The sequence below is a fragment of the Oncorhynchus keta genome, chromosome 20 (assembly GCF_023373465.1).
Source record: "Oncorhynchus keta strain PuntledgeMale-10-30-2019 chromosome 20, Oket_V2, whole genome shotgun sequence".
Lineage (NCBI taxonomy): Eukaryota > Metazoa > Chordata > Actinopteri > Salmoniformes > Salmonidae > Oncorhynchus > Oncorhynchus keta.
The window spans coordinates 19,225,935-19,251,989 of record NC_068440.1 but is presented as its reverse complement, the minus strand read 5'-3'; the positions used below and the strand labels follow the sequence as shown (position 1 = coordinate 19,251,989).

Here is a 26,055-nt window from a genome sequence, read left to right as displayed (position 1 = left end):
CAGTACAGTACCTCTCATGTGTTCTGTAGTTAGATGACCAGTCAACAGTCTGTACCTCTCATGTGTCCTGTAGTTAGATGACCGGTCAACAGTACAGTACCTCTCTCTAGTGTCTTGTAGTTAGATGACCGGTCAACAGTACAGTACCTCTCTAGTGTCCTGTAGTTAGATGACCAGTCAACAGTACAGTACCTCTCGTGTGTTCTGTAGTTAGATGACCAGTCAACAGTACAGTACCTCTCTCTGTGTAGTGTCCTGTAGTTAGATGACCAGTCAACAGTACAGTACCTCTCATGTGTTCTGTAGTTAGATGACCAGTCAACAGTACAGTACCTCTCTCTGTGTAGTGTCCTGTAGTTAGATGACCGGTCAACAGTACAGTACCTCTCATGTGTTCTGTAGTTAGATGACCAGTCAACAGTCTGTACCTCTCATGTGTCCTGTAGTTAGATGACCAGTCAACAGTACAGTACCTCTCTCTAGTGTCTTGTAGTTAGATGACCAGTCAACAGTACAGTACCTCTCATGTGTTCTGTAGTTAGATGACCAGTCAACAGTACAGTACCTCTCATGTGTCCTGTAGTTCGATGACCAGTCAACAGTACAGTACCTCTCTCTAGTGTCTTGTAGTTAGATGACCGGTCAACAGTACAGTACCTCTCTAGTGTCCTGTAGTTAGATGACCAGTCAACAGTACAGTACCTATCATGTGTTCTGTAGTTAGATGACCAGTCAACAGTACAGTACCTCTCTCTAGTGTCTTGTAGTTAGATGACCAGTCAACAGTACAGTACCTCTCTCTAGTGTCTTGTAGTTAGATGACCATTCAACAGTACAGTACCTCTCTCTAGTGTCTTGTAGTTCGATGACCAGTCAACAGTACAGTGCCTCTCTAGTGTCCTGTAGTTAGATGACCAGTCAACATTACAGTACCTCTCTAGTGTCCTGTAGTTAGATGACCAGTCAACAGTACAGTACCTCTCTAGTGTCCTGTAGTTAGATGACCAGTCAACAGTACAGTACCTCTCTAGTGTCCTGTAGTTAGATGACCAGTCAACAGTACCTCTCTAGTGTAGTGTCCTGTAGTTACATGACCGGTCAACAGTACAGTACCTCTCATGTGTCCTGTAGTTCGATGACCAGTCAACAGTACAGTACCTCTCTCATGTGTCCTGTAGTTAGATGACCAGTCAACAGTACAGTACCTCTCTAGTGTCCTGTAGTTAGATGACCAGTCAACAGTACAGTACCTCTCTAGTGTCCTGTAGTTAGATGACCAGTCAACAGTACAGTACCTCTCTAGTGTCCTGTAGTTAGATGACCAGTCAACAGTACAGTACCTCTCTCATGTGTCCTGTAGTTAGATGACCAGTCAACAGTACAGTACCTCTCTCTAGTGTCTTGTAGTTAGATGACCAGTCAACAGTACAGTACCTCTCTAGTGTCCTGTAGTTAGATGACCAGTCAACAGTACAGTACCTCTCTAGTGTCCTGTAGTTAGATGACCAGTCAACAGACCAGTCAACCTCTCTAGTGTCTTGTAGTTAGATGACCAGTCAACAGTACAGTACCTCTCTAGTGTCCTGTAGTTAGATGACCAGTCAACAGTACAGTACCTCTCTCTAGTGTCTTGTAGTTAGATGACCAGTCAACAGACCAGTCAACCTCTCTAGTGTCTTGTAGTTAGATGACCAGTCAACAGTACAGTACCTCTCTCTAGTGTCTTGTAGTTAGATGACCGGTCAACAGTACAGTACCTCTCTAGTGTCCTGTAGTTAGATGACCAGTCAACAGTACAGTACCTATCATGTGTTCTGTAGTTAGATGACCAGTCAACAGTACAGTACCTCTCTCTAGTGTCTTGTAGTTAGATGACCAGTCAACAGTACAGTACCTCTCTCTAGTGTCTTGTAGTTAGATGACCATTCAACAGTACAGTACCTCTCTCTAGTGTCTTGTAGTTCGATGACCAGTCAACAGTACAGTGCCTCTCTAGTGTCCTGTAGTTAGATGACCAGTCAACATTACAGTACCTCTCTAGTGTCCTGTAGTTAGATGACCAGTCAACAGTACAGTACCTCTCTAGTGTCCTGTAGTTAGATGACCAGTCAACAGTACAGTACCTCTCTAGTGTCCTGTAGTTAGATGACCAGTCAACAGTACCTCTCTAGTGTAGTGTCCTGTAGTTACATGACCGGTCAACAGTACAGTACCTCTCATGTGTCCTGTAGTTCGATGACCAGTCAACAGTACAGTACCTCTCTCATGTGTCCTGTAGTTAGATGACCAGTCAACAGTACAGTACCTCTCTAGTGTCCTGTAGTTAGATGACCAGTCAACAGTACAGTACCTCTCTAGTGTCCTGTAGTTAGATGACCAGTCAACAGTACAGTACCTCTCTAGTGTCCTGTAGTTAGATGACCAGTCAACAGTACAGTACCTCTCTCATGTGTCCTGTAGTTAGATGACCAGTCAACAGTACAGTACCTCTCTCTAGTGTCTTGTAGTTAGATGACCAGTCAACAGTACAGTACCTCTCTAGTGTCCTGTAGTTAGATGACCAGTCAACAGTACAGTACCTCTCTAGTGTCCTGTAGTTAGATGACCAGTCAACAGACCAGTCAACCTCTCTAGTGTTCTGTAGTTAGATGACCAGTCAACAGACCAGTCAACCTCTCTAGTGTCCTGTAGTTAGATGACCAGTCAACAGTACAGTACCTCTCTAGTGTCCTGTAGTTAGATGACCAGTCAACAGTACAGTACCTCTCTAGTGTTCTGTAGTTAGATGACCAGTCAACAGACCAGTCAACCTCTCTAGTGTCTTGTAGTTAGATGACCAGTCAACAGTACAGTACCTCTCTAGTGTCCTGTAGTTAGATGACCAGTCAACAGTACAGTACCTCTCTCTAGTGTCTTGTAGTTAGATGACCAGTCAACAGACCAGTCAACCTCTCTAGTGTCTTGTAGTTAGATGACCAGTCAACAGTACAGTACCTCTCTCTAGTGTCCTGTAGTTAGATGACCAGTCAACAGTACAGTACCTCTCTAGTGTCTTGTAGTTAGATGACCAGTCAACAGACCAGTCAACCTCTTTAGTGTCTTGTAGTTAGATGACCAGTCAACAGACCAGTCAACCTCTTTAGTGTCTTGTAGTTAGATGACCAGTCAACAGACCAGTCAACCTCTTTAGTGTAGAGTCCTGTAGTTTAATCACCATATATTACCTCTCTCGGGGTATTTCCCAATAATGAATTATTCCTCCTGACGTGTTCACTACTTGCGACAGTCATTTCCTGTCAAATACGTGGAGGGAAGTGAACAAGTGCACAAGAGAAAGAAGAGATTATTGGAATACATCTTAGTGCTCTTTCCAGTCCTTCATAGCCACATTCAGCAGTCAACAATCTCTCAAGCTGCCAGGCTTCTCATTGGCTTGTCCTCTGGTCCCTCATATTCCGCTTCCTCATATTCCGCTTCCTCATATTCCGCTTCCTCATATTCCGCTTCCTCATATTCCGCTTCCTCATATTCCGCTTCCTCATATTCCGCTTCCTCATATTCCGCTTCCTCATATTCCGCTTCCTCATATTCCGCTTCCTCATATTCCGCTTCTTTGATGTTTCTGTTGTTTTGATTAGTTCCTGATTTGTTTCTCCTCTCCAGCACTCAGAGATAATGGAGGAGGCACTTGGGCCAATTTGGCCTGCAGATTCCTACCAAGCACTTTAGCCGCTATTTATGATTCCGTGCCACTTTTTAAATGGTTGAAATTGGAAACAGAGAGAAATGACTTCTCTTCCCACCACCACCATATACTTTCCCTGTGAGCATCAGCGCTTATCAAAGAGAGGATAAAAAACCTCCCACTTGTGCATTTTACCTCTGATTAAATTAGACCTGGCCTGGTAGGCTCACCTCAGTATCTGTCACGGCTCACTAAAATGAAATTCCACTTCTCGGAAAGGAAGGGAGATTAATGAATGCCCTTTGTAATAAATGAAATGGGAATCACAAATATGCCCAGTCATGAAATGTAATTGTGCTGCTTTCTGGTAACTGGTTTGGCTGGGCGGTGGTGTGTAGGGAGCAATGGAGAGGAAGACATTAGGAGAGGGAGAAGAGTAGGGAAGAGAGGAGAGGGGAGGGGAGGGATAAGTGAGGGAGAAGAGGACTGGAGAAGAGAAGAGCGAGGTAGAGGAGGGGAGAGAGGAGAAGAGGCGGAGTGTGTGAGTGAGAGGGGGATAAATGTAGCGCGTAACGCACAGTCTGAGCAAGCTAATGAAGCGACTGTTTATGACCCAACCAATGCTATTGTGTCCTCACCTGAATGGCAAAAGAGGCTTTAAAACACACCAGTGCACACACACACACACACACATTCATGCTCATAACCTCCCACTCTCATACACACACACACACATTCACGCTCATAACCTCCCACTCTCATACACACACACACACTTATACACATATTCACACACATTCATGCTCAAACACTGACACACATGCACACACGACTCATCAGACACACAGCTCTTCACACAGACACACAACTTCACACACACACAACTTTTCACACACAGGCACACAGCGCTTCACACACAGCTCTTCACACACAGGCACACAGCTCTTCGGGCACACAGCTCTTCGCACACAGGCACACAGCTCTTCGCACACAGGCACACAGCTCTTCACACAGACACACGCCTCTTCACACACAGACACACAACTTCACACACAGACACACAACTCTTCACACACAGACACACAGCTCTTCACACAGACACACGACTCTTCACACACAGACACACAACTTCACACACAGACACACAACTCTTCACACACAGACACACAGCTCTTCACACAGACACACGCCTCTTCACACACAGACACACAACTTCACACACTGACACACAACTCTTCACACACTGACACACAACTCTTCACACACAGACACACAGCTCTTCACACAGACACACAGCTCTTCACACACAGGCACACAGCTCTTCACACAGACACACAGCTCTTCACACACAGGCACACAGCTCTTCACACAGACACACAGCTCTTCACACACAGGCACACAGCTCTTCACACAGACACACGACTCTTCATTGGCTTAATCCATTTGTTTTGTGCCATTGGAATTGAATGTGTCCCTTCCAAAATGACTAAACATCTTTATGAAAAAATAGTGTTTGATGACTATGAATACACACAGGGCTTCACACCAGTGTCTGTCTGTGTGTGCTCTTTTTTGGTCTTTAGTTTGGGTCACATGAGGTGTTTTGATCGGTAGTTATTTGTGTGCTTTAATGTTGTTCACACTGTGGGTGTTTTCATGTGGCTCTAGGAGCATCAATACCTTTCTGGGATGCTGTGAACCCCCCAGAACCACCCAGCAGCACCTATCAAAGAAACCCAGTACCATAGCACTGTTTCCTCCACCACACACACACACAGTGCACCACAGACAACCACACTACTAAATACAATAAAAGCAGAAAACACGATAAGGAAAATAAGTCATACTAATTAGCTGCTAATTCTTTTGAGGACTGCGCCGGCTTGATAAAGGACCAGTGCTAAAGCTCATTAAAGAATGAGACATGCAGCGTTGGACATTTACATTTTCTTTTACAGCATTATTTTTAATCCCGCTTTATGAAGTTGCCTGCATGGCGTGTGTGGGCGGGAGGGAGGAGGGGGGGGTGCTTCACTCGTTTTTTAGAGCAATGTCGTTCTTCCTACCAGGCAGCGGGGGTCTCAGCTTCACGCACATTAGCAGCTCCATGAGCCTTTGTTGCCACCTAGGGTTCACTTCTGTCCTCTCTTCGCTCTCCTCCTCCTCTCCCTCTCCTCCTTGCTCTCCTTGTGGGGGGAGTAGTCTCCCTGTTTCTCTCTCTTCCCCTCCACTCTACCCACCTTCTTTCCTCTCCTCCTCCTCTCCTTCCAGACTCACATGTTGAGAACAGCAGTAGCAGTGTGTGAGAAAGCAGGAGCGCGGTGGACGACAGGCTCTGCATGCCCTTTAAGAACACCAAACTCAATTAGAATAAAAAGTACGTCATTTCATTATCATCTGTATATGCTGCTGGTGCCAGAGGGCTGGGGACCCATGGAGAGCTCTCCCTTCCTGTCTCTCTCTTTCTCCCCTCCATCCCCCTCTCCCCCTACCTCTCTTCCAGAGGGCTGGGGACCCATGGAGAGCTCTCCCTTCCTGTCTCTCTCTTTCTCCCCTCCATCCCCCTCTCCCCCTACCTCTCTTCCAGAGGGCTGGGGACCCATGGAGAGCTCTCCCTTCCTGTCTCTCTCTTTCTCCCCTCCATCCCCCTCTCCCCCTACCTCTCTTCCAGAGGGCTGGGGACCCATGGAGAGCTCTCCCTTCCTGTCTCTCTCTTTCTCCCCTCCATCCCCCTCTCCCCCTACCTCTCTTCCAGAGGGCTGGGGACATTACATTTACATTTACATTTAAGTCATTTAGCAGACGCTCTTATCCAGAGCGACTTACAAATTGGGGACCCATGGAGAGCTCTCGTTCCTGTCTCTCTCTTTCTCCCCTCCATCCCCCTATCCCCCTACCTCTCTTCCAGAGGGCTGGGGACCCATGGAGAGCTCTCCCTTCCTGTCTCTCTTTCTCCCCTCCATCCCCCTCTCCCCCTACCTCTCTTCCAGAGGGCTGGGGACCCATGGAGAGCTCTCCCTTCCTGTCTCTCTTTCTCCCCTCCATCCCCCTCTCCCCCTACCTCTCTTCCAGAGGGCTGGGGACCCATGGAGAGCTCTCCCTTCCTGTCTCTCTCTTTCTCCCCTCCATCCCCCTCACCCCCTACCTCTCTTCCAGAGGAGATATGCCAGAGCCTGTCAGTTTCTCCCTCTTATCCCCTCTTCCTCCACTGCTCTCTCCCTTTCGCCAGGCCCTCTGAGACATCTATCTGGTGGCTCTCTGCCTCTCCATTCTGCTCCTCACAGAGCAAATATCACTCTGTCTGTCAGGGACCCTGACACAAGGCTGGACCCACTATCTCACTCTCCTGTTTCTGTTACGGAACAGGCCCAGGGTTTCTCCTAGCCTGGTGCCAGATCTAATGGCCGTGGTCATAATGGAAAGGGTACAGCATAGAGTTGTGGTGAGTTACTTGTCATTGTTCATGTCCTCCATTTCCAATGGCGTCTATAATGAATCCCACAGCAGTGATAGTAATGATCATATCAGCACGTTTCTATGTTTCTATTGGCCATCTCTCTCCTTAGCTCCTTCAGTGTATATTGTGTAGTGCCGTCATACTCCTGGGAGGGAGGTGGATGGAGGGGAGAGGAGGAGATTAGCAGCAGGCCCTGCAAATCAGTCCCCAAGAGGCCAGGAACAGGGGTGTCTCCCCTCCCCCTTCTCTCCAGGGACAGACACTACATCAAGGAAGGAGAAAGAGGGAGAGCGAGAGGGAGGGAGAGAGAGATCTGCCTGGGGATGTGATAGTGAATGGTACCACAGGTAATTGGAAAATTGGCAGGCTTGTCAGAGAGATTTGGTGGATGGCACAGGCCGATATGTACGGCGGCCGGGGTTCACAACATGTCATCCCCGGCAACGATAGATTTATATCGGCCCACAAGGACCGGGCGGAGGAGAGAAGTACAGAAGTATCCTGAGTTCAGGAAAAAGTAAGGCATTTTTCACCAGGGGCAGGCTGCATATCAAAAGTGTGTCCAGAGAGGTGGAGACACAGACAAGGTTTGTGTGAGTTACAGGGTGATATATGAACCAGAACTAAACTCTGGCCCCTGGTTGATTTATGACTCCACAGTTACTGTCTTATAGTTAACAAGCCTGGGGGATCCTGCTACGTAGTTAGGCTGCGTCCCAATTGGCACCCTAGTCCCAGTTCACCCTATTCACCGGGCCAATAGGAAGGGCCCATAGGGCTCTGGTTAAAAGTGGTGTACTAGATAGGTGAAAAGGTGCCATTTGGGACGCATCCTTAGATACTGTATGTGGCGAGAGATACTCTGAATACCTGGGAGGGGGCTTGATGTTTAGATACTCAATTCGCCCAATTAGCTGCTGTTGAAGTGCACTTGGGAGGTTTGGGAGATTTGCTCTTGTGTTATAATAAATACCATAGGAAATAGGGTTATGGATGAAGACTCATAAAAACAAAATAACCGTCATAACAAAGTTTTTTTTTTGTGGAACGAACAGATGACTGAACGGCCGGGCATTCGTGAGGTTGAGTCCAAACTTTGTTGCTCCTTGCTGAAACAAGCAAGGTGTTGTAGCAAACCAGTCTTCAGTTGCCTAGACAATGCCCCCCTCCGTACAGCAGCAGCACATGAATTCAGGAACTGAGGAGAGGAGAGAATGTGCATCTTAGAAAGAAAATATATATATCCAGTACCAGTCAAAAGTTTGGACACACCTTCTCATTCAAGGGTTTTTCTTAATTGTTTTACTATTTTCTACATAGTAGAATAATAGTGAAGACATCAAAACTATGAAATAACACATATGGAATCAAGTAGTAAGCAAAAAAGTGTTAAATAAATCTAAATATATTTCATATTTGAGATTCTTCAAAGTAGCCACCCTTTGCCTTGATGACAGCTTTAACACTCTTGGCATTCTCTCAACCAGCTTCATGAGGTAATCACCTGGAATGCATTTAAATTAACAGGTGTGCCTTGTTAAAAGTTAATTTTTGGAATGTCTTTCCTTCTATATGCGTTTGAGCCATCAGTTGTGTTGTGACAAGGTAGGTGTGGTACACAGAAGACAGCCCTATTTGGTAAAAGACCAAGTCCATATTATGGCAAGAACAGCTCAAATAAGCAAAGAGAAATGACAGTCCATCATTAATTTAAGACATGAAGGTCAGTCAATCTGGCAAATTTAATGAACTTTGAAAGTTTCTTCAAGTGCAGTCACAAAAACCATCAAGTGCTATGATGAAACTGTCTCTAATGAGGACCGCCACAGGAAAGGAAGACCCAGAGTTACCTCTGCTGCAGAGGATAAGTTCATTAGAGTTAATTGCACGTCAGATGGCAGCCCAAATAAATGCTTCACAGAGTTCAAGTAACAGACACATCTCAACCACAACTGTTCAGAGGAGACTGTGTGAATCAGGCCTTCATGGTTGAATTGCTGCAATGAAACCACTACTGAAGGACACTAATAATAATACGAAGAGACTTGCTTGGGCCAAGAAACACGAGCATTTCACATTTTTTGTTCCAACCTCCGTGTCTTTGTGAGACGCAGAGTAGGTGAACGGATGATCCCCGCATGTGGGGTTCCCACTGTGAAGCATGGAGGAGAAGGTGTGATGGTGTGGGGGTGCTTTGCTGGTGAAACTGTCTGTGATTTATTTAGAATTCAAGGCACAGTTAACCAGCATGGCTACCACAGAATTCTGCATCGATACGCCATCCCATCTGGTTTGCACTTAGCTGGACTATCATTTGTTTTTCAACAGGACAATGACCCAAAACACACCTCCAGGCTGTGTAAGGGCTATTTGACCAAGAAGGAGAGTGATGGTGCTGCATCAGATGACCTGGCCTCCACAATCACCTGACCTCATCAAAATTGAGATGGTTTGGGATGAGTTGGACCGTAGAGTGAAGGAAAAGCAGCCAACAAGTTCTCAGCATATGTGGGAACACCTTCAAGACTGTTGGAAAAGCATTCCTCGTGAAACTGGTTGAGAGAATGCCAAAAGTGTGCAGAGCTGTCATCAAGGCAACGAACGGGTGGCTACTTTGAAGAATCTCAAATATAAAATATTCTTTGATTTGTTTCATTATTTTTGGTTACTACATGATTCCATATGTTATTTCATAGTTTTGATGTCTTCACTATTATTCTACAATGTAGAAAATTGTACTATTTAAGAAAAACCCTTGAATGAGTAGGTGTGTCCAAACTTTTTACTGGTACTGTAAATATACAGTGCATTCGGACCCATTGACTTTTTCCACATTTTGTTACATTACAGCCTTATTCTAAAATGTATTAAATTGTTTTTCCCCTCATCAATCTACACACAATACCCCATCATTACAAAGCAAAAACAGATTTTTAGAATAAAATAAATCACATTTACTTAGGTATTCAGAACCTTTACTCAGGTGCCTTGTTGAAGCACTTTTGGCAGCGATTACAGCCTTGAGTCTTCTTGGGTATGACGCTACAAGCTTGGCACACCTGTATTCTTCTCTGCAGATCCTCTGTCATATTGATTTGGGAGCGTCGCTGCACAGCTATTTTCAGGTCTGTCTAGAGATGTTCAATTGGGTTCAAGTCCGGGCTCTGTCTGGGCCACTCAGGGACATTCAGAGACTTGTCCCAAAGCCCTCATGCTTTGTCTTGGCTGTGTGCTTAGGGTCATTGTCTTGTTGGAAGGTGAATCTTCGCCCCAGTCTGAGGTCCTGAGCGCTCTGGAGCACGTTTTCATCAAGGATCTCTCTGTACACAACTCTGTTCATCTTTCCCTCGATCCTGACTAGTCTGACTAGTCTCCACCGCGGAAAGACATCCCCACAACATGATGCTGTTACCACCATGCTTCACCATAGGGATGGTGCCAGGTTTCCTCCAGGCGTGATGCTTGGCATTCAGACCAAAGAGTTCCATCTTGGTTTCATCAGACCAGAGAATCTTGTTTCTCATGGTCTGAGAGTCCTTTAGGTGCCTTTTGGCAAACTCCAAGCGGGCTGTCATGTGCCTTTTACTGAGTTTCCTCCATCTAGCCACTCTACCATAAAGACATGATTGGTGGAGTGTTGCAGAGATGGTTGTCCTTCTGGAAGGTTCTCCCATCTCCACAGAGGAACTCTGGAGCTCTGTCAGAGTGACCATCAGGTTTTTGGTCACCTCCCTGACCAAGGCCCTTCTCCCCCGATTACTCAGTTTGGCCGGGTGGGCAGATCTAGGAAGAGTCTTGGCAGTTCCAAACTTTTTAGAATGATGGAAGCCACTGTGTTCTTGGGGACTTTCAATGCTGCAGACATTTTTTAGTACCCTTCCCCAGATTTGTGCCTCTACACAATCTTGTCCCGGAGCTCTACGGACAATTCCTTCGACCACATGGCTTGGTTTATGCTCTGACATGAACTGTCAACTGTGGGACCTTATATAGACAGGCAGTGCCTTTCCAAATCATGTCCAATCAATTGAATTTACCACAGGTCTACTCCAATCAAGTTGTAGAAACATCTCAAGGATGATCAATGGAAACAAGTTGCACCTGGGCTCAATTTCAAGTCTCATAGTAAAGGGTTTGAATAGTTGTAAATAAGGTATTTCTGTTTTTAATTTTTAATAAATTAGCAAAAATTCTAAAAACCTGTTTTCACTTTGTCATTGTGAGGTATTGCGTGTAGATTGATGAGGGAAAAATGTAATCAATTTTAGATTAAGGCTGTAACGTAACAAAATGTGGTCACCGTAACGGTTATTATGGTGACCATGTCATTTGGCTGACCAATAACCATCATCCATAATTCCATGACCATCACAGCCCTAATGGAGAGACACTAGTATTAAGGAGCACTTAGCAATGGACCGTAGCCTCCTTGCTATGTGGTTAGATATAAAGGATACTGTGAGAGGAAACTGAAAATCTAACGACTGCTTTAGGGAGTGTGTGTGTACACAGTGGGGCAAAAAAGTATTTAGTCAGCCACCAATTGTGCAAGTTCTCCCACTTAAAAAGATGAGAGAGGCCGGTAATTTTCATCATAGGTACACTTCAACTATGGCAGACAAAATGAGAAAAAAAATCCAGAAAATCACATTGTATGATTTTTAATGAATTTATTGGCAAATGATGGTGGAAAATGAGTATTTGGTCAATAACAAAAGATTATCTCAATACTTTGCCAGCAAAGGGTATATAACAATGACAGAGGTCAAACGTTTTCTGTAAGTCATCACAAGGTTTTCACACACTGTTGCTGATATTTTGGCCCATTCCTCCATGCAGATCTCCTCTAGAGCAGTGATGTTTTGGGGCTGTTGCTGGGCAACACGGACTTTCAACTCCCTCCAAAGATTTTCTATGGGGTTGAGATCTGGAGACTGGCTAGGCCACTCCAGGACCTTGAAATGCTTCTTACGAAGCCACTCCTTCGTTGCCCGGGCGGTGTGTTTGGGATCATTGTCATGCTGAAAGACCCAGCCACGTTTCATCTTCAATGCCCTTGCTGATGGAAGGAGGTTTTCACTCAAAATCTCACGATACATGGCCCCATTCATTCTTTCCTTTACACGGATCAGTCGTCCTGGTCCCTTTGCAGAAAAACAGCCCCAAAGCATGATGTTTCCACTCCCATGCTTCACAGTAGGTATGGTGTTCTTTGGATGCAACTCAGCATTCTTTGTCCTCCAAACACGATGAGTTGAGTTTTTACCAAAAGGTTCTATTTTGGTTTCATCTGACCATATGACATTCTCCCAATCTTCTTCTGGATCATCCAAATGCTTTCTAGCGAACTTCAGAAGGGCCTGGACATGTACTGGCTTAAGCAGGGGGACACGTCTGGCACTGTAGAATTTGAGTCCCTGGCGGCGTAGTGTGTTGCTGATGGTAGGCTTTGTTACTTTGGTCCCAGCTCTCTGCAGGTCATTCACTAGGTCCCCCCGTGTGGTTCTGGGATTTTTGCTCACCATTCTTGTGATCATTTTGACCCCATGGGGTGAGATCTTGCGTGTAGCCCCAGATCGAGGGAGATTATCAGTGGTCTTGTATGTCTTCCATTTCCTAATAATTGCTCCCACAGTTGATTTCTTCAAACCAAGCTGCTTACCTATTGCAGATTATTGCAGTCTTCCCAGCCTGGTGCAGGTCTACAATTTTGTTTCTGGTGTCCTTTGACAGCTCTTTGGTCTTGGCCATAGTGGAGTTTGGAGTGTGACTGTTTGAGGTTGTGGACAGGTGTCTTTTATACTGATAACAAGTTCAAACAGGTGCCATTAATACAGGTAACGAGTGGAGGACAGAGGAGCCTCTTAAAGAAGAAGTTACAGGTCTGTGAGAGCCAGAAATCTTGCTTGTTTGTAGGTGACCAAATACTTATTTTCCACCATAATTTGCAAATAAATTCATTAAAAATCCTACAATGTGATTTTCTGGATTTTTTTTCTAATTTTGTCTGTCATAGTTGAAGTGTAACTATGATGAAAATTACAGGCCTCTCTCATCTTTTTAAGTGGGAGAACTTGCACAATCGGTGGCTGACTAAATACTTTTTTGCCCCACGGTACATACACACAAACGTGCAGATGGACAGACCTACATGAGGTGTAGGCCTAGTGTAGATTCTTGGTGTGGATGTAAAGGCCCGCTGTTTCTAACAGTGTGTATAGTGTGTAGATGTGGTTCTAACTCAGTGTGTATATTAACCTCTAGAGATGGAGATAATTGCATCTGTCAGAGTCGTTTAGTCACTGTTGCTGCTGTCGCCTGCCCCCTCTGGGCCCAGCCTCTCTACAGCTCTATGTTTTAATAGGAAATGGCTGCTGAGCAGTGTTGTTAGCAGGGAAGTCAGCACTAACTAACACCGGCACGACACTAACCTACCAACACTAACTACTTATCCCTGTTGGTATTTTGACAGACCTTTCTAAAAATCTAATTTGTGGTTGTGAGTTAGGATGTGATTTGTCCAACTATGGTCTAAAGGACTTTATACGTTTCCCCTTCTACAGACCCATTTTGGGGACTTTGAATATTCTGTGTTGATCCGATTTATATGTTGTTTTATGTTTCAGGAGGAACATGAGGAGGACGAAGAGGACGATTCTGTCCAAGAAGAAACGACAGAGCACAAATTCCCAACCGAAATTCTCAACTGAAACAAAAACAACAGTTTTACCATATCTTGAGCACAATGATCAAATGTTAGTGGTCACCGGATGGTCAGTGTCGTCAATTCCGCTTGAAAGATCTGTAGCAAACAGGACAGTCTGCAGTGTCTCACCGTTTTACTGCCATTACTGCTCATCTCTAGCCTGGTCCCAGATCTGTTTGTGCTTTCTTGCAGCTAATGACTACACAACCACAAGATGGCCCAAACAGATCTGGCACCATGCTAACTCATCTTTTCTCTTCAGTAAGATATGGGACAGAGCACAGAGGTACTATCCACGTTAGTTTTGTAGCCAGCGGAACAGTATATTTTAGAGAACAGAATGCATTTGGTTATCTTTTAGAAGGAATAGTATGTATTTTCAAACGGGACAGGGCTGAACCCTCCACTCGCTATGGTAACTGGAGATGTCACTGATATGTAGGTTTTATCATATAAATATACAATCTAGAATCTATTCTAGGTTATATATTCTAAAATGTTTTTCTATGGTTTGTATATAAGAACTTAATGAAAAAGCACATCAATGTATTCTGACAGAGAAGGTTTTCATTCAGTGGGGCCCAGTAATAGATTTGTGTTTTCAGGGGCATCCATCCTGGATTTAATTTGCAGCAGAGATTAAATGAAATAAATATAAAACCCAGGGAAAGTGCATGGCTGGACCAGTCCAGTCAGACTGTTAAAGGATATATACCTGCTTGATGTTTTTATGAACTTGACCAACCAAACTTTTTCCCTCAGATCTATTTTCATACACTAATCAGAATACAGTATAATGTTCTCAGTAGTCTGTTCCCAGATCTGTTTGTGCTGTCACAAACAAGAAGAGTTGGCTGCATTAGAGTTGGCTGCACAGCACCAACAGATCTGGGATCTTGCTATATTTTCATGTCCGGCTTACATACACTGTATGTTGAGTATTCAGTGGTGTCTAATATAATCTCTCATCACCGTTGAATTGAAATAGTTTTGCCATACAGGTCTTGTATCACTTTTGTTTTGGTGCTATTTGATCTAGTTTTATATTTGTATGCATTTATGTTCATACTGTCTGACATGTCAGTAACCTTATACACATGATTAGCCTGTTTAAGTGCTACCAATGTATTATTCTATGTTTTGATTTAACATGAACGCAACAAGGAAAATGTCATGTTTTTTTGTTTTTCCTGGGGGGGATATGCACTTGCCAAGAGTATGTATTTAGATACTTTGGAAATGTTTAAATGCCAATTAACTTCATTTCCACAAATATATTATGGTTTTAATATCGTCTCTGTCTCTATGACATTCATTCAATTTGACTTTGTCAACATCAAAAAAGAACCCTCCTTATACAAAGCTTTGGGACAACTGCAGTCATAACAATGAGAAAGGAAATTGCATTGATAATTTGACTTGAAATATATATAGGGAATAGGGTGCCATTTGGGATCCATGCTAGATCCTAGCCTACAGTAATGGAGTGTTGTGTAGGACCAGAGACAGCACAGTGACTCCTCTGTGTTCCTTGGGTCATAATGTGTTGCTCTATATTATTTATCCTCACAAAGGACTCTCAGCCCCATTTAAACTGCAGTCATGTGCCAGCACTAGTAGGGGGCGGTGCTCCACACACACTCATGCTTATCTTTACAATCCTCCAAACATTTATACACAGACGCACACTCTTCCTCCCCCCTCTTCCTTCCTTCAGTCTCTCTTTCTTTTCTCCTTTCTGTCTGCTTCTCTGTCCCTCTCACACACATTCATATACAAAAATATTGAAAAATGAAACGCTGTCAGATGGATCTTTATATTTTATCGCCTCACAAACCCCTGTCCCCATCCCCCATGTCAAGGCGGAGGGAAGCATCCAGGCATTAATTCATTGAGGGGTGTAATGCCAATTTGTTTCAAAAAGGAACTATTCATTTTCCCATGTCAGGGAGGTAGGAGGGAAGCCCTGTACAGCCGCTGAACCGTGAAAGACATTATCTGGAGGGCCTGTGTCTCTCCTTTTTGTGGGAGGAAAAGAGAGAGAAGAGTGTGTGTGTCCCTCGTTCAGGAAAAGGAAGAGACATGTTACAATGCTCTTTGATGGGAGGGGCGGCTGGTGCCGGCAGACGATAGAGCCGGGCCTCCCGCCTCCGTTTTCCCAGCATGCCGTCTGAGAAGGATGTCATTAGGCCTGCAATAACAGCGATGGGCACGTTAATGACAGTGGCCCGCTCCGTTGCCTCTTGCCCCGCCAATCTCTCGTCTACACTCCTATCTACAGTTGCAGCACAGGTCTTAAAAGTCCTTATGCAGATCAACAGCCAGCTGTCTAGAGCAAAAGAGAAGAATGAACAAAGCACTCATGTATTAATGTTCCTTTATGTGTGGCCATACATAGATGGTGGATTTCAGACATTTGAAAAGGTCCTGAGAACATTGATATATGCAGGGGCGCAACTTTCACTGGGAATTTATAATTATGTTCCCGCAGTTTCTTAAACCAAAGTTGCTCCCCTGGATATATGCCTTCCTCAGTGCTCACAAAGAATAGAATAAATGATTGCCCAGCACTGGGCACAAACTCGTGATGCTCAGAGTAAGAGGGCACTACTTAGACCACTGCACCAACACAATTCACAATGCTCTAGCAAGCCATGAGAATAGTTGATGATAGTTGATGGAAACAGCACTTTGTTTTTCATTATTTTGTTTTAAGCCTTCCCCCAAACCATAGCCCTAACCTTAACCACTAGGAATTAATACCTAAACTTAACCATTTGACTTGTTTCTATTTTAACCCTGAAACCAGGCGGAATTAATGCAACAAAAAAAAAATCTTATTGAGGCCATACACAGGGCCAAGGAGATGTGATCCCACGCCCTGTTTCTTTATACTGTATATGTCCTCTTTATGATGGGATGTTTTCTTGATGTTGAACAGCTTGTAGACAACAGGGCTGCTTAAGTTGATGTGCTGATCTATGATTATAACAAAATGCTACAATGTAGAAATAGTATTTCAGGTTTTAGAAGCTTTGATATCCTTCTTATTTGCCTGTCATTAATACACTTCTTGCAGAAAAAACTGGGTGAAAGGTTTCTTAGCTTAGCAGTAAAAAGTGGACAAACTGTCTGTGCTTCTCCTCTCCAGTTAGCCCTAGTTTTTATATCTATGACATGTCACACGTTAATCAGGTAGATCTATGTTTTGACAGCGTTGGCCTCAACACACACATACACATTAGTGTTGCGCGGGTCAGGTGTTTGTTAACCTGCAACCGCCCGTGTAACGGATGTGAAACGGCTAGCTTAGTTAGCGGTGTGCGCTAAATAGCGTTTCAATCGGTTACGTCACTTGCTCTGAGACCTTGAAGTAGTAGTTCCCCTTGCTCTGCAAGGGCAGCGGCTTTTGTGGAGCGATGGGTAACGATGCTTCGGGGGTGGCTGTTGTCGTTGTGTGCAGAAGGTCCCTGGTTCGCGCCCGGGTATGGGCGAGGGGACGGTTTAAAGTTATACTGTTACATTGATGCTGTTGACCCGGATTACTGGTTGCTGCGGAAAAAGGAGGAAGGTCAAAAGGGGGGTGAGTGTAACGGATGTGAAACGGCTAGCTTAGTTAGCGGTGTGCGCTAAATAGCGTTTCAATCGGTTACGTCACTTGCTCTGAGACCTTGAAATAGTAATTCCCCTTGCTCTGCAAGGGCCGCGGCTTTTGTGGAGCGATGGGTAACGATGCTTCGTGGGTGACTGTTGTTGACGTGTGCAGAAGGTCCCTGGTTCGCGCCCGGGTATGGGCGAGGGGACGGTTTAAAATTATACTGTTACACCCGCAATTGCTAATAACCCATCAGCAACCACAAGACATTATGTGATCAAGTGAAAATCTGAGGCCAGCACCCAACCCTCACCCACTAATATAGAAAATGTGCTGTAGGCAAAGAAAGCAAAAACACATTGACATGGGGTGCAGGATTTTTAGTTTTTGCCTGATTTAGATAGATGTTTCTGATTTACAATTTCTGAAATTTGGGTAGGCTATTTGTTATTCAGCTTCTCTTTTGTCATTATATGTTGACCTAGAAGACTAAATAAACCCTTGCACAACCAAATTATGTAATAGGTCAATAGAATGAATACTTCAATCTACTACTAGGTAAAGTTTTCTCTGTCAACTTCTTTCGCGGAGCAAAGATGTTTAAGGACTGGGGAGAAAATTCAATATGTAAAAAATAAATACAAAATTGAAAGATTTTCTGTGCAAAATGTCCAAATGACATCAGCTTAACCGGTTGTAGGAATATAAAAGCTATGAAAATGACCCTGTTAAGATTTCAAATTCCGCTTCAATGCATATTTTGTGGTTGAAATAATATCAGCTTTTATGATGCTGACAGCATCTCAAGATGCAGAAAGAAATAAATGATATTTCTCCGCTCCTGTTCCCAAGTCCAAATGTAGCCTACATTCCCCAGATCCTCAAAAAATTATACATCTGCACCATCGAGAGCATCCTGATGGGTTGCATCACCGCCTGGTGTGGCAACTGCTCGGCATCTGACCGTAAGGCGCTACAGAGGGCAGTGCGTACAGCCCAGCACATCACTGGGGCCAAGATTCCTGCTATCCAGGACCTCTCAACTAGGCGCTGTCAGAGGAAGGCCCAAAAAATTGTCAAAGACTCCAATCACCCAAGTCATAAATGTGACATACAATTGGATTTGATATTGGCCATGTAGAGTACCACAAACCTCCGAGGTGCCTTATTGCTGTTAGAGCAGGAAAATCAATGTTTTGACATGGTATATGGTCTGATATACCACAGCTGTCAGCCAATCAGCATTCAGGGCTTAAACCACCCAGGTTATAATTGTAAATAAATCCCCTTTGCACATGCGCATAACTATAGATAAATCAGACAGGAGAGTTTGAGTGATGAACGCTGGACAGTAGATTTAAAAAAAATCTGAGCAAGAAACACTTGGATGAACATAAAACACTATTTTTAATTGTGTTATTATGTTCCAGATGTTAAGACTACAAACGGTTATAAATGGCCCATTTGCGAGATTGACTTGTCATTTCAATAGACAAAGGCTACAGTCTAAAATCTGGGTTCATGATTCTAATAACATTTTTCCATAGTTTGCTTAGATAAAGGCAGGTAGCCTATAGCCCCTGATAGGCCTACATCTCATTTCAGATAGTCTACAGTAGCCTAGATAAGATGTAAACTGAACGATTTAGCAGCTTGCTTAGCTCAAATTAACAGACACATTTATTCAACATGAATAGCGAGGCGAAGAAGTGCTAATTTTTCCCAATAGCTTACTGGAATAGGCTACTGAGGATGGGATCATAATTTAAATCACTGAATGAAAGATTAATAGTATATTTATGAACTGAATATGCTGGTCAACAGCCAGTGTTTATTTTTTTCCATTTGTTTTACCTGTAGCCTAATCTGACTACTTAGCCGTGGTATATTGGCCATATACCACACCACCTCAGGCCTTATTGCTTAAATAGGCTACTTGATGGCCAACAGAGGCAAATGTATAATTATTCACTTTTAGCCTAATGTCCGTTTCATTGAGGACTTATCCCCATAAAAAGAACCACGCGAGGGAGTTCTACAACTTCCACTTCCAATGTCCACTCAGGCAGCCCCCGAGACTGAAGAACTGAGCATGCATAAAGCACTTCGCTTGATACAGTTTTCTTTAAGCAGTCAACATTAGAATGCAGTTTAAACCATCTCCAAGGGATTCATGTAGTGCGCCCAAAGTCATTTTCCAGTTCTTTGTTTCTATTATTTATTGATGTGCATCACTTCTAGCGTATGAACGTGTCTTATGGAAAAATATTAGGAAATAAGTGTCTCCATAACCCCATAACTGGTAAAAAGTACATGTGTGCTGCTCTCTCGCCTCTCGCTCAAGTGACTAGCCAATAACTGTATTGCTCCCTCAACACACACACCCACACCCACCCGTCCAGCCCTCCTAACCACTCACTCACTCATCCACTCACACAGCAACAGCTTGCCTCACTGCCTGACAGTCAGCAGCAGGTCACGGTGAAATATACACTACCGTTCAAAAAGTTTGGTGTCACTTAGAAATGTCCATGTTTTTGAAAGAAAAGCAACAAAAAAATGCCCATTAAAATAACATCAAATTGATCAGAAATACGGTGTAGACATTGTTATTGTTGTAAATGACTATAGTAGCTGGAAACAGCAGATTTTTAATGGAATATCTACATAGGCGTACAGAGGCTCATTATCAGCAACCATCACTCCTGTGTTCCAATGGCACGTTGTGTTAGCTAATCCAAGTTTATCATTTTAAAAGGCTAATTGATCATTAGAAAACCCTTTTGCAATTATGTTACAGCTGAAAATGGTTGTTCTGATTAAAGAAGCAATAAAACGGGCCTTCTTTAGACTAGTTGAGTATCTGGAGCATCAGCATTTGTGGGTTTGATTACAGGCTCAATTGTCCAATTGTCAATTGTCCAGAAATAACTTTCTTCTGAAATTCATCAGTCTATTCTTGTTCTGAGAAGGCTATTCCAAGCGAGAAATAGACAAGAAACTGAAGATTTGGTACAATGCTGTGTACTGCTCCCTTCACAGAACAGTGCAAACTGGCTCTAACTAGACTAGAAAGAGGAGTGGGAGGCCCCGGTGCACAACTGAGCAAGAGAACAAGTACATTAGATGTCTAGTTTGAGAAACAGATGCCTCACAAGTCCTCTACTGGCTGCTTCATTAAATAGTACCTGCAAAACACCAGTCTGAATGTCAACAGTGAAGAGGCGACTCCGGGATTCTGTCCTTCTAGGGCAGAGTTGCAAAGACAAAGCCATATCTCAGACTGGCAAATAAAAAGAAAAGATGAAGATGGGCAAAAGAACACAGACACTGGACAGAGGAAGATTGGAAAAAGGTGTTACGGACAGACGAATCTAAGTTTGAGGTGTTGGGATCACAAAGAAGAACATTCGTGAGACGCAGAAAAAATGAAAAGATGCTGAAGGAGTGTTTGACTCCATCTGTCAATCATGGTGGAGGCAATGTGAAGGTCTGAGAGTTCTTTGGTGGTGGTAAAGTGGGAGATTTGTACAGGGTAAAAGGGATCTAGAAGAAGGAAGGCTATCACTCCATTTTGCAACGCCATGCCATACCCTGTGGACGGCGATTAATTGGAGCCAATTTCCTCCTACAACAGGACAATGACCCAAAGCACAGCTCCAAACTATTCAAGAACTATTTAGGGAAGAAGCAGTCAGCTGGTATTCTGTCTATAATGGAGTGTCCAGCACAGTCACCGGATCTCAACCCTATTGAGCTGTTGTGGGAGCAGCTTGACTGTATGGTATGTAGGAAGTGCCCATCAAGCCAATCCAACTTGTGGGAGGAGCTTCAGGAAGCATGGGGTGGAATCTCTTCAGATTACCTCAACAGATTGACAACTAGAATGCCTAAGGTCTGCAATGCTGTAATTGCTGAAAATTGAGGATTCTTTGATGAGTGCAAAGTTTGGAGGAAACAATTATTATTTAAATAAAAAATCATTGTTTATTACCTTGTCAACGTTTTGACTATATTTTCCATTCATTTTGCAAATCATTTCATGTATGTTTTCATGGAAAACAAGGGCATTTCTAAGTGACCCCAAACGTTTGAGCGGTAGCATATATATCTTTAAGAGAAATGCCAATGGCGACGAAATATGACATTTACATAAGTATTCAGACCTTTTACTCAGTACTTTGTTGAAGCACCTTTGGCAGTGATTACAGCCTCAAGTCTTCTTGGGTATGCCGCTACAAGCTTGGTACACCTGTATATGAGTTTCTCCCATTCTTCTCTGCAGATCCTCTCAAGCTCTGTCAGGTTGGATGGGGAGCGTCGATGCACAGCTATTTTCAGGTCTCTACAGAGATGTTTGATCAGGTTCAAGTCCGGGCTCTGGCTGGGCCACTCAAGGACATTCAGAGACTTGTTTCACCGTAGGGATGGTATTGGCCAGGTCATGAGAGGTGCCTGGTTTCCAAAACATGTCCAATCAATTGATGTGACCACAGGTGGACTCCAATCAAGTTGTAGAAACATCTCAAGGATGATCAATGGGAACAGGATGCACCTGAGCTATATTTCGAGTTTCATAGCAAAGGGTCTGAATACTTATGTATATAAAATGAGCAAAAATATTTGTGAAAACTGTTTTCACTTTGTCATTATGGGGTATAGCGTGTAGATTGATGAGAAAAAAATCCAGAGAGTGAATGGTCAAGTGTCTTTGAACAGGGTATGGTAGTAGGTCCCAGACGCACTAGTTTGTGTCATGAACTGCAACGCCGCCGGGTTTTTAGCATTCAACAGTTTCCCATGTGTATCGATAAGGCCCCCGACCCAAAGAACATCAAGCCAAGTTGACACAATGGAGGCAACATGGGCCAGCATCCACAACTGTGGAACGCAGGAATGGAATACTCATTGTACACACACAGGAGCGAGGGTGGCTTGAGGGAGGACAAAATAAATTAGCTTTTTTTCAAACACCTGAAACAGCATTTTTCTGCAATCTAGAATCATAATCATTATGTTTAATACTATATAAAATATATATATAATATACCTCTTGAACTGGTTTTATCTTCCTGACTTGTTTATTTTGTAAGAAACTAAATATGGTTCTCTGCCTTTCTGCTAAAATGTAGGTAAAAGATTGAAAGGAATGTTTGTTTCCTTCAGTACATTCAGTACATTTAGTTATTTCTTGCTTTTCTAAAGTCTATCAACTTTGCCAGCAGGCATGTCTAAGATATAGACAAGCGAGCTACTCTAACTAGATTGATAGCCTGCAATGGCTTCTTGGTATCTAGTTATGAGGTTGGCAGATTGGGAAACCTATCTGGGCCTATCTGAAGGCAACTTCATAAAATAGATAGGTGGCGAGTAGTATTACAGAAAAGTATTACAGAAAAACAACAAATAAATAGTGTCCCTTATGGGAATGACTTCTCTGCACACACACTCCACCCCAGCAGTATGACTAATATCCAGTCAGTTTGCCCTGGAGATATTACAGTAAAGATTTACTTAAGTGGCTCTGTGACATTTACAAGGAGATTTGAATATTTTACTCTGCTCCTTCCTTCCTTCCTTCCTTCCTTCCTTCCTTCCTTCCTTCCTTCCTTCCTTCCTTCCTTCCTTCCTTCCTTCCTTCCTTCCTTCCTTCCTTCCTTCCTTCCTTCCTTCCTTCTCTCTCTCTCTTCCTCTCTCTCTGTCCTTCCTCTCTCTCCTCTCTCACTCTTTCGCTTTCCTTCTCTCTCTCTCACTCTTGCTCTCACTCTCTAAGTTTTAATTGCTGTGGATAATTCCTAAGATATCATCTTAGTATGGAAGAGGTGCTTGAGTGACCTTTTCCAGGCTTACCGTGTTATGACAGTTTTTCTCCCTCTTTATTGCTGTGTGTGTGTGTGTGTGTGTGTGTGTGTGTGTGTGTGTGTGTGTGTGTGTGTGTGTGTGTGTGTGTGTGTGTGTGTGTGTGTGTGTGTGTGTGTGTGTGTGTGTGTGTGTGTGTGTGTGTGTGGATAAAGACACTCATTATGAGAGAAACTCCTGAAAAGGTTCCTAACACCATCAAGTCTCCCTCTTCACACAGCCACGTTAATGACTCTCTCACACACAAGCACACACACGCACTCGCACACGCACACACACTAGTTCATTCTGATACCTGGTTGTTGTGACAGCTGGAACAAGGAGCTGTTAGATTAAAACACAGAGGAAGAAGACACGGTAAAAATTCTCATCTATTTACATTTAGGCACAAATAGCCCACCCAATCTACCTACCTCATCCCTATACTGTTTTATTTACTTTTCTACTCTTTTGCACAACAGTATCTCTACTTGCACATCATCATCTTCTCATTTATCACTCCAGTGTTAATCTGCTAAATTGTAATTATTCGCTCCTATGGCCTATTTATTGCCTACCTCCTCATGCCTTTTGCACACACTGTATATAGACCTTTTTTCTACTGTGTCATTGGCTTGTTTATTGTTTACTCCATGTGTAACTCTGTGTTGTCTGTTCACACTGCTTTGCTTTATCTTGGCCAGGCCGCAGTTGTAAACGAGAACTTGTTCTCAACTAGCCTACCTGGCTAAATAAAGGTGAAATAAAAATAAACGTCATAAAATAGGCAGGAATTTCTGTCTGTTGTGTAATGTGTTGTGTAAGATTCAGTTTATGTTGACAAAAGACAGGAGAATATTAGTCCAACCTTTTCGCCATGCTTGCAAAATTCCATAGAAAGGACGTGAATTAGACCTTAAAAAAAATAATCTCTCAGTTCCAGTATATTGCTCTGTGTTTAGAGTTGTGCTTCATACTCACACGAAGAGGTTCTGTCCTTTGTGGTACCTGTCAAATTTACGACCTCATGAAAAGGTAAATACATTGAGGTACAAGGCCGTCCTGATACAGGCTATGATGCTTTATGACAGGAGTAATTCACAGGTTACACAGGACCATCTACACACATACCCGTGTGTGTGTGTGTGTGTGTGTGTGTGTGTGTGTGTGTGTGTGTGTGTGTGTGTGTGTGTGTGTGTGTGTGTGTGTGTGTGTGTGTGTGTGTGTGTGTGTGTGTGTGTGTGTGTGTGTGTGTATTCGTGTATATGTGTGTGTGTGTGTGTGTGTGTGTGTATTCATGTGTGTGTGTGCGTGTGCCCGTGCGTGTAATTGTGTGTGTCTCTTCCAGGGCCACATTCACTTGCTGCCTTGTGCAGTAATGGGCCTTACATCCAGATGAAGCAGATTGTAAGATACATATACAGTGGGGCAAAAAAGTATTTAGTCAGCCACCAATTGTGCAAGTTCTCCCACTTAAAAAGATGAGAGAGGCCTGTAATTTTCATCATAGGTACACGTCAACTATGACAGACAAAATGAGGGGGAAAAATCACATTGTAGGATTTTTTATGAATTTATTTGCAAATTATGGTGGAAAATAAGTATTTGGTCAATAACAAAAGTTTATCGCAATACTATACCCTTTGTTGGCAAAGACAGAGGTCAAACGTTTTCTGTAAGTCTTCACAAGGTTTTCACACACTGTTGCTGGTATTTTGGCCCATTCCTCCATGCAGATCACCTCCAGTGATGTTTTGGGGCTGTTGCTGGGCAACACTGACTTTCAACTCCCTGTAAAGATTTTCTATGGGGTTGAGAACTGGAGACTGGCTAGGCCACTCCAGGACCTTGAAATGCTTACGAAACCACTCCTTCATTGCCCGGGCGGTGTGTTTGGGATCATTGTCATGCTGAAAGACCCAGCCACGTTTCATCTTCAATGCCCTTGCTGATGGAAGGAGGTTTTCACTCAAAATCTCACGATACATGGCCGCATTCATTCTTTCCTTTACACGGATCAGTCGTCCTGGTCCCTTTGCAGAAAAACAGCCCCAAAGCATGATGTTTCCACCCCCATGCTTCACAGTAGGTATGGTGTTCTTTGGCTGCAACTAAGCATTCTTTGTCCTCCAAACACAACGAGTTGAGTTTTTACCAAAAAGTTATATTTTGGTTTCATCTGACCATATGACATTCTCCCAATCTTCTTCTGGATCATCCAAATGCTCTCTAGCAAACTTCAGACAGGCCTGGACATGTACCGGCTTCAGCAGGGGGACACGTCTGGCACTGCAGGATTTGAGTCCCTGGCAGCGTAGTGTGTTAATGATGGTAGGCTTTGTTACTTTGGTCCCAGCTCTCTGCAGGTCATTCACTAGGTCCCCCCGTGTGCTTCTGGGATTTTTGCTCACCGTTCTTGTGATCATTTTGACCCCATGGGGTGAGATCTTGCGTGGGGCCCCAGAACGAGGGAGATGTATGTCTTCCATTTCCTAATAATTGCTCCCACAGTTGATTCCTTCAAAACAAGATGCTTACCTATTGCACATTTCAGTCTTCCCAGCCTGGTGCAGGTCTACAATTCTGTTTCTGGTGTCCTTTGACAGCTCTTTGGTCTTGGCCATAGTGGAGTTTGGAGTGTGACAGTTTCAGGTTGTGGACAGGTGTCTTTTATATTGATAACAAGTTCAAACTGTATATGGTTTTGATCTGTTGTAGCTGGTCCTTTTTATAGCCTCTTATGGACACCAACTGAAACGTGTACAACCTGCTAT

General features: G+C 43.6%; 1 protein-coding gene across 3 annotated transcripts in view; it reads left to right on the top strand.

Moving 5' to 3' along the window:
• Nucleotides 1-15,142, top strand: part of LOC118399515 (PHD finger protein 14-like) — a 140,396-nt gene extending 125,254 nt beyond the window's left edge. For all 3 annotated transcript variants that reach the window (XM_052472243.1, XM_052472241.1, XM_052472240.1), the window contains exon 20: nucleotides 13,769-15,142. In XM_052472243.1, coding sequence (XP_052328203.1) covers nucleotides 13,769-13,852 — 84 coding nt within the window. In that variant the 3' untranslated portion in view covers nucleotides 13,853-15,142. The remainder of the gene's footprint in view (nucleotides 1-13,768) is intronic.
• Nucleotides 15,143-26,055: the final 10,913 nt, after the last annotated feature.